This window comes from Diadema antillarum, unplaced genomic scaffold (genome assembly GCF_040938485.1).
Source record: "Diadema antillarum isolate AM-2024a unplaced genomic scaffold, OU_Dant_1.0 scf00000053, whole genome shotgun sequence".
NCBI classification, from domain to species: Eukaryota; Metazoa; Echinodermata; class Echinoidea; order Diadematoida; family Diadematidae; genus Diadema; species Diadema antillarum.
Window position 1 is genome coordinate 3,089,399 of NW_027270942.1, and position 9,259 is coordinate 3,098,657.

The 9,259-nt window shown below is 40.5% G+C and overlaps 1 protein-coding gene across 1 annotated transcript; it reads right to left on the reverse strand.

The window, feature by feature from the left end:
* Positions 1-847: 847 nt before the first annotated feature.
* Positions 848-8,434, reverse strand: LOC139715659 (uncharacterized). Its single transcript, XM_071627216.1, has 4 exons — positions 8,323-8,434; positions 7,407-7,571; positions 4,194-5,127; positions 848-1,393 (listed from the first exon to the last, which is right to left on the reverse strand). The coding sequence occupies exons 3-4, from the start codon at positions 5,099-5,101 to the stop codon at positions 1,156-1,158; spliced, it is 1,146 nt and encodes a 381-aa protein (XP_071483317.1). The 5' UTR covers positions 5,102-5,127; positions 7,407-7,571; positions 8,323-8,434; the 3' UTR covers positions 848-1,155.
* Between the last annotated feature and the right edge of the window lie 825 nt (positions 8,435-9,259).

A 9,259-nucleotide genomic window follows, 5' to 3' on the forward strand; every position in this document is an offset into this window, starting at 1 on the left:
TTTTCTAATATTCTTGTAAACTATGCGGTTTGCGATCAAATTGACACCATATCATACTTGGGGCCTCACGTTAGCCTATAGGCCTAATGCATTTGTTTAAAACGGCGATACGTTTTTCAAGGATGATTAATAACCTCAAAACATTTTAGGTGCAATTTTATACTTTTGTTTAACGTTAATACAGTAATAAATGTTTGGAAGTGGCAATGTCAGTTCACATATGACATTCTTAATTGAGGGTATCGTCAATACGTAGGTGTCGTGCGCAGAACAGCGTTTGAGATGTATTATGGGATAGCTCACGGGACAAACTTGCCACGGTTTTGACTGCACATACGCACTTACATTACGCTCTGTCTTTACATGAAGATTTCTTCGCTTTCCATCATGTGACCAGCACATTGAAGCCTTGCAGTAGTGAACCATGACTCTAGTGACCGCAAATCAGTAAAGCTTAGACACTTTCAACTCTTTTAAGCTGAATTATAGCCAAGAAAAAAAGGCTAACAACGGAAAAGCAGACAAAGAACTCCATTGAATCGTATGGGAACTGCAACTCGCGTGAGACAACCGGAAGCGAACAAGGGACCGAGGAATCCCACAGTGCACCTGTGACAGAGCTCTTCAGCGTGCGCAGGAGTTTTTTACGTCATTGGCGATAGCTAGAATTCCACAAAGACCTAGGAAAGCGCCCACCATGATCACAAGGTAATTGCGTAGAATTGTTTATAGAAGGCTGTCACTCTTAAACTGAGCGGGAAATAAATACAAATGTCATTATTTACTAATTAAGCACTTGCTTTCCTTCACAAAAAGTACTAAATAAAAAAAAGATGTCAGTCACATGGTGGCCAATATCGTGAATACAGCGCAACATAGTCAACGTAGCATGTTTATTAGTTGAGATGATCTAGTAAATTATGGTTAAGCAGTCTACAAGAGAAATTGCTCCTAAAGATAAGGAAAAAAGATGAATAAATCTTCCAAGAATATAGGAGGCATAAGACAGTACGATGCCAGCCCAGATCAGGGCACCAGAAGAAAAAAGTAAAGTCCTCATCACAAGAAAACCTAAAATTTACACATAATTCGTTCAAGTAACACAAGGCAGCCATGTGCTGCTTTCACAGGTTTCCAGGCAACGGGTGATGTATACTAATAGTCCGGCCCACCGAGGCGAGTGGGTGAAGTAGAGCGGGAGTAGGAGCGGTAGTTTTTGATCACGTGATCGTAGGAAGGCGGAGTCGGGTTGGGCGGGGTCGCCACGTGTGTCCGCGAACCCTGGACCGAGATGGGGACATTGAATGTTCGCTGAGCGCTAGTCACCGGCGTGGAAGTATCCATCGGTGGTCGCTGTTCCATTACTCGCATGATCTCTTGATCGTCAGATTTGCTGAAATGGAAATAAATCGACAGCGTTGAAAGCCTGAATAAAAGAAGTCGGTGTACTTAACAACTCTCAGGTAGCAGCAGCATGGCTAGGCGGAAGACGCAGATAGGTGCTACTGCACTAGACTCTCCAGTCATTTATTTTCTACAGCTTTCAGCCAACTTGGGTTTGCCAATATATCGATGTGATAGACATATGGTACTAGCAAATAAAATTTGTCCATATCCACAGATAATAGATGCATATGGAGAGCCATAATATACATTCACACAGTAATATAATCATCATGATTTTACATGACAAATTTAGTATAACAGATCTAAACAGTATCAGCTTACTGCAAGTCATTTCATATTCATTCACAGACTCATAAAGCATATTGCAAAGTCACACAGTGGTAAGTGATTCAAGATCTATTCTTGACCAAATTACCACTTATTTTGAGGTTATGTTATGATAATATGCGTAATATATATTATACATACATTTTGTGAATGAATTTGATATGACTTGAAGTGGTATTTGTATTTATAGTTTTATAAGACTATAAAAATGTTCTGAACAAATTGTACCATGTATATACAATTTTCGCCGTTGATGACGTAATAACAACATGATCAATTGCATTAATTTAGAACATATTTTTTATTTAATTGATCTTTTTTCTTATCCTTACGCGTGAATAAGGAACAAAGATTACACAATACACCCATTATACCAAAAACAGCATTAACCAATTTGTCAATCAGTTTCAACAGCATTAACCAATGTTTGAAAAAAAAAAGCCAGCAACGGACTCCAACTTCCGTAGAAATGTTAATAATACCAATCCAAAGTCAACAATTTGGGTTGCCCTATTATATCAGCTATCACTGAGAATGCTTCATTCTTGATTTTATTTCACTTCCAACAAACAAATAAGAAATACAAAGAAACGCTCATATACACAGACGTCATGAAATCAGTACCACAATGCGATGAACAGAATAACATTGTAAGAAAAATATATAGGTAAATTATCAACAGAGATACAAATAACTGTTACGTCCCTGTGGTAAATGCATAAACGATATTGTTGGAAATGGAGGGGACTGCTAAAAAGCAGAGCTTGTAGAATGCAGTCCCCTCATAGAGAAAAAAAATTGCAAAAAACAACAACAACAACAACAACAACAAATTTCCCTAAGCGGTAGCAAAAAAAAAAAGACAGACAGAGTAATACACACATACATGCACACATACGGACGCACATTAACAAACACATGGCGGCTCTCTTGTAAGGAAAACTGGAAATGTCGCTACGGCGACTGGTGTATGCCTCTGCCATAATGCATGGTTCTCCTAATAGGTCTATAGTACAATGTCTTGACAATGTGTGATGAAAGTTTCACACAATTGGCAAAATATTAAAATGACAGGCTTGCCACAAATGTGCTGAATGTTCACTTTCCTAGAACTAGGTTCAATTGGATGAATGATTAAAACGTCAGAGTGCAGCCAGGTATTTGGGGGATATGATGATTTTTACTTGACTTTTGACCCTTTCATAAGTTTATGCATTGAGTAATTTTCAAGGTATTGAGAAAAAGTATAATTTCAGTATCAAATGGTAAAATAGTATTATCTAATCCTGGCCTTTGACCTTTGACCTCACAGTTCCAAAGAGAATCACTGTTAGGTAGAACATGCATAAATATGTAAGTTTCATGATAATACCTTGAGTTACTTTTGAGATATGGAGGAAAAAGTGCAATTTAGCACTTTCACTTGACCTTTGACCTTTTGACCTTTGACCTTTTGGCAAGAAACTTCCCACAGAATATATATTGGGTTATACATGCATACATCAAGTTTAAAAAAATCCTTCAGGCATTGCATAAGTATAAGGAAAGCAGTGATATTTTGAGGACTTGACCTTGACCTTTGACCCATGACCCCCAACTTCCCTAGATAATCACTGCCCATCGGCACATGCATATATACTAAGTTCCATGAAGATACCTTGAACCATTTGCGAGATATGGAAAAAAAAATTTCAACCTTTTTTTCACAAAATAACCCGTGACCTTTGACCTTTGACCCCGTGACCCTAAAATCCAATCAAAGTATTATCCCCTCAGGATATACCCTCATACCAAGTTTGATGCAAAACCACCTCACGGTTCTTGAGATATCGACAAAAACAAAACGGGACGGACGTACGGACGGACGGACAGACGTACGTACGGACGGACGGACGACCCGAAAACATAATGCCTCCGGCCACTTCATTTGCGGAGGCATAAAAATTGATGAGAGGATAGAAAGATATAGTAGTGAAGAAGGTAGTAAGTCCGAGGTGGACAAGGGGGGAGGAGGGGAGAGGAGAGGAAAATGGTGGGTCATAACCATGGCACTGGAGGCACAGAAGCACGGGCTCGCTGATGAAGAAAGAGTAGTGAGAATAACGAAGCAACAACAACTTTGAAAATCAAAAGTTAAAAGAGAAAAATGAATTATGCTGCGTACGAAGTTTTTAGATGATTCTTTAACTTTAAAGAAAATGTATAAAAACTTAAAGCTTCTATCATTTTATTATCCAGAGAATTCCAGAATTTTGGTCCAGAAAAGGAGAATAAAGATTTTGCAAAAACCGTCCTAGTCAAAGGCAAATGATATTCATGGGATTGACGGGTTGGATATGCATGAACAGTTTCATTCTTTAAAAGCACGGAATCAAACACAAGGGGGAGAGAATGGTTGGTGAGTTTATACATGAATCGTCCTAATTGCACACGATAACTTAAATTCCTATCTAGCTTACTTCCTGATCATTTCTTGGAGGGCCTCTTCTAGCTGGGCGAAGTCGTCTTTCCATCTCTCAGAATCTTCCGATTCCGACATCGCCATGGCAGGATTGCCGCCGAGCAAACCGCTCCGCTGATCGGCAACGTATCCAGAAGTTTCTTCTTCGTGGGAGGGGCTAGTGTCCGCGTTTGCACTGAAATCTGTGATTGTGTTGACTCTCAGTGGTCGATAGCCCATCGGCGTATGCCAATCGGGGCTCGCGTCTCCTCCCTTCGAGACTGTGGGCGTATCTTCGTTGGCCGTGACGTACGTTGTAGAAGGCCCCTCCTCCGGCCGGCTGAAGTCTACGTCACCAGTGTCCCCGCCCGCTGAGGCGGAGTTAGTGCCGACGCGGGTTTGTAAAGTTGTGTCTGACGTGACTGTCGACCCACCGCCCGGCGTGTCGTCTGCTACGGCACCGATCTCGCACACATCCCCGCCCCTAAACTCCGCCATGTACTCTTTATATTTCGTCGACGTCTTGAAACAGCAAACGCACAGAAGGTATACCAAACCTACTACGAGCACTATGACTCCTAGCACCAGCACACCTATACCGACGCCCCACACGATCTTGGATATGTGTGCCAGGATGACAAGTACTATCAGTCCAGCAAGGGTCAAGAATCCGCCCAGGAGGATCATCACGACTGAACAGATCATCTGACATTGCTTCTTCCGGGGCACCACGACCAGGCTGACGTCTGGTCGCACACTCCATCGCTTCTTCACCTTCTTCCGTCGACCACTGCCGGGTTTCTTCTGGCGGTAGACGACCGCCGACGAGCCGCTGTTACTGGGTGGGTGGTAACGGATCTCATCGCGTCGCGAACGATCGTTTCCCCGCGTCCACCGCCCTTGCGCCTCTCTCGGTTTCTCGGCCATCTTCAATGCGTGGGACAGATAGTTTCCTGAAATAAAGATCAGAGTACCTTTATTGATTTACGTTGATATCAGACTTAACGATACCTTTAAAACTAGTAGCTTTCAGAATTATAAGTTAGAAGGAATGTTTTCATCAAAGTATTAATATTTTGCGTCAGATGCCTCAGTACTGAGCAGATCACTATATTACACTAGCACATCGATACTAGTCTTGTTAAGTAACGACATTGATCGCATTTGTTCAACTGAAATGCTGATTATTGTTTGATGGTATTTCATATTTTAAACAGCGCTCAAGGAACACTTTACAATGATCTATCATTTGCGGCTAAAATGTGTGTCTTCATTTGGCACATATTGCGTTTGACAACGTCAGCCTCTTCCTTAAAAAGATGGACGTATGACTTTCGTATGTGCTTGCATATCATTCTTTGTGTCAAGTAGCTAGTTCGTAAATAAACTGTGTAGTCAGTTTCATTTCCTCCGATATTCTTAGATATTTGGTCCTTACATTTTACGACCAGAACATAACGCAAGCAATGCACTCTTGCAGAATTTGCAGATCTGTATTGATTCAAAACTGTCGCCACTAACTATTAAATTTCGCTCACAATCAAGTCTCGTGGTTAAAAATCTCTGAAACACAACCCATCCAAACTGGACTGAGATTTATGTTGAACACGACTTATAAGTCTCTTTTGTTAACAAGTTTGCAATTGGTATAGCGTGAGAGAATTATCTGGTGACGTCTTACATTTGAGAGTATCTTTGAATGTAAGTATTTACTGCGTCAATGGGAGTTGATCTCCTAAACCGTGAACAGACTCTTTGCTTGATGTGCGTTAACAGCTGTTTCTCTCTTAGTAGAGTCAAACCATTATGCTGTCCCTTTGATTGGGAGCAGTGGCGTATCTAGGGGGGGGGGGGGCAAGGGGGGCACGTGCCCCGGGCGCCACTCCTTGGGGGCGCCGAAAACGAAAAAACGAGAAAAAAAAACGAAGAAGAAAAAGAAGAAAAGAAGAAAAAAAGGAAAAAAAAAAACCCTCGCCCGGACCGGGAAGGGAGGGGGGGGGGGGGAAGAGAAAACCAAATCAAACAAGATAAAAATAAAAAATGACAATGCTTATTGTGTTCACACAAGAATTCCATGTTTTGTACGCTGAAATTTCGGCTCGCTCGCTGCGCTCGCTCGCCAAATTATATATATAAAAAAGAAGATAAGAACAAAACGTGATGATAACGCGGACAAAATGACAATGTATATTGTGTTCACACATGCCATCGTTAGAAGGTAAAATGTTACACAAAGCAACGGCTGCAATTTTACTTCTTTCGTTCTGAAGCGATCGCACATTGGATCAAACGAGGGCGCCAAAGGTGTCGAACATAGGGGGGGGGGGGCGCAAAAAACCAAATCAAACAAGATAATAACAAAACGTGATAATAGCGCGGAAATATATAAATTTCGGCTCACTCGCGCGTACTAATTTAGAGTATTTTTTTCAAGTTCTCAGTTTGTTGGTATAAATCGTTATCTATAAGGCAGTCACTATATCTTCATTAGAATTGTAAGATTTAATAAGCAAAAAATGACAAGAATTCCATGTTTTGTAAGCTGAAATACAGAAATTTTCGGCTCGCTCGCTGCGCTCGCTCGTCACAATTTATATTAAAAAAAGGATAAGAGAAAAACGTGATAATAGCGCTGAAATATACAAATTTTTGCTCACTCGTGCGTACTAATTTGGAGTATTTTTTCAAGTCCTCAGTTTGTTGGTATAAATCGTTATCTATAAGGCCGTCACTATATCTTGATTAGAATTGTAAGATTAAATAAGCGTAAAATGACAAGAATTTCATGTTTTGTAAGCTGAAATACAGAAATTTTCGGCTCGCTCGCTGCGCTCGCTCGCCAAAATTTGTCAAAAAAAGAAGATAAGAACAAAACGTGATGATGACGCGGAAATATACAAAAATTTTCGGTTCGCTCGCTGCGCTCGCTCGCCAAAATTTATCTAAATATATTACATTTAAATCACCCTCAAAAGACCCCTTTAAAGTGCTTGAAAAAGCATATCATGCGGACTGTTTTTTTTTAAGTCCCTACCAGGATGGGGTTTGGGTTGAACACTGTCAGAAATTAGGGGCGCAATTTTCGCGCTTGCCCCGGGCGCCGTTTTCCCTAGATACGCCACTGATTGGGAGAGCTTTTACATTCTACCAAATACACAAACGCAAAGTAATTATTTTGTTCCAAAAACAACATAGACAACAATAACAACAACAACACCAACGATGGTCTGACCTTGCCACGATTAAGACAAAAGCGGCGCCATTTTTTAAGGCTGCTGAAGTGTGTGCTTTCCACTACGCATTATCACTCGATGCATGATGACTCCCAGGGTGCGTCGGAGAGGATAAGGGGGCGTGGCAGGTTCTTGCCGCGCGTGATGTCAATCAGTTCTGTTACCTGTTGAGATACAGTGAACACTAAAATATTAAATACATATTTTTTGACGGATAATATCGTAATATAATATGCGGTTCACTTCAAATGAATCGGGCTGCAAGACATACCTCTCAAACAAGAAGATCTCTTCGGCAAAACAAACATGTTCATACTTATCTGCATTTGTGTGCAAGGAAGCAGTTGTCATATAAATCTACATGTAATAACAAGAAATTGCCTTTAAAATAATCATGTTATTACTGGTATATTTATCAGAACTTTAAATCAACACTCGTTAGCTTTCAATACATAGAAGTAGTATGGTGTAGTTATCAATACAGCACAATTGCAATCATTGTAAGGATACAACAAAATCTTTTAATTTTTTTCCTTCTGGAAGGGGGGGGGGGCGTTCAAATGCTTGAATCCACATTGGCACAAACTGCCCAGCACACACTGACGTCTGTGGAAAAAAAAAAAAACTGACACTGTCCATCAATAATACCTGGTCGCCCTTTCTCTCCAGTCTGGTGGCAAGAAAAACAACTTTGTTGCCACTATCGACTAAAGGACACGAAAATATAGGCAGAGATTGTGCAAGACACTCGAAAAATGCTGTTACACGCGTGTCGGCCTAAAGTCTACCGCACGTCGATGGGAAGGCACCACTGTGCACTAAAGTGTGCATGAGAAAAAGTCAAGCATGCATAGGGTGAGCACACCATTTGTTCGATGGGTGTGACTGACTGCTACAGTATTTCATTGTCATCACCTCCACGTTCGCCGGGTGAAAATGCGGTTCCGCTGCGCACCTTCATATCGACAAGAGAAGAATAACGCGTTACAACCTTCCAAGTCAGTCACCTTTCATGCGATCAACAAGATCTATTTCCTTTGACACGTAAAGTATATAGGCAGGTACTTACAGACATTCCACTGCATTTACTTTTCTCCCAAACACCGCGGTACTAGTCTGTTATGATAATTTGCTTAAAGTGCATACGAGGTCTGAGGAGAATGGTGTTCATCGGTATACAGAGGGACAAGATATACAGGCATTTAGAGAGAGAGAGAAGGAGAGAAGAAATGAACTTGCATAGCAAATATATAGGAATATAAATTATACGTGCATATACACATATAATGATATATATATATATATATATATATATATATATATATATATATATACACACATAATCTACTTTGTGTATACCATGCATGTTTGATATGTCTAGCATAGATGAAATATTTGTCTGTTCGTGAGACTTGATAGAAATAGAGTTGGATCACAGCTTGCTACCTGTCAAAGGAGGGGGGAGGGGGTTATCGGAATCATCCAGCACTATTAAGCCTCTCAAGATCACCATATTAAACTGTCAACGGGACTGAGATCAAACTGGTTGCTAATCGTCATGACGGAGTTAAAGGACAAGTTCACCTCAATAGACAGGTGAGTTTAGTGAGTTCAGCAATATTTGTAGAACACATCAGTGAAAGTTTGAGGAAAATCGGACAATCCGTTCAAAAGTTATGAATTTTTGAAGTTTCTGCTCAGTCTTGACTGGATGAGAAGACTACTATAGCTTGTGATGTACAACGTTATGAAGAAAGTGTAAAGAAAATTCAACATATTTTCTCTTTTCTTGCATAACAAAGGAACACTCGACTTCTTTCTTTCCGAAGGCAAGGGGAATAATATTACCCTT

Bases quoted from the DNA above. Each gene is read 5' to 3' on its own strand.
- LOC139715659 (XM_071627216.1), bottom strand. From the start codon at position 5,101: ATGGCCGAGAAACCGAGAGAGGCGCAAGGGCGGTGGACGCGGGGAAAC. The intron at 1,394-4,193 runs GTAAGCTAGATA...TTTCCATTTCAG, and splicing joins CTCCAAGAAATGATCAGGAA to CAAATCTGACGATCAAGAGA.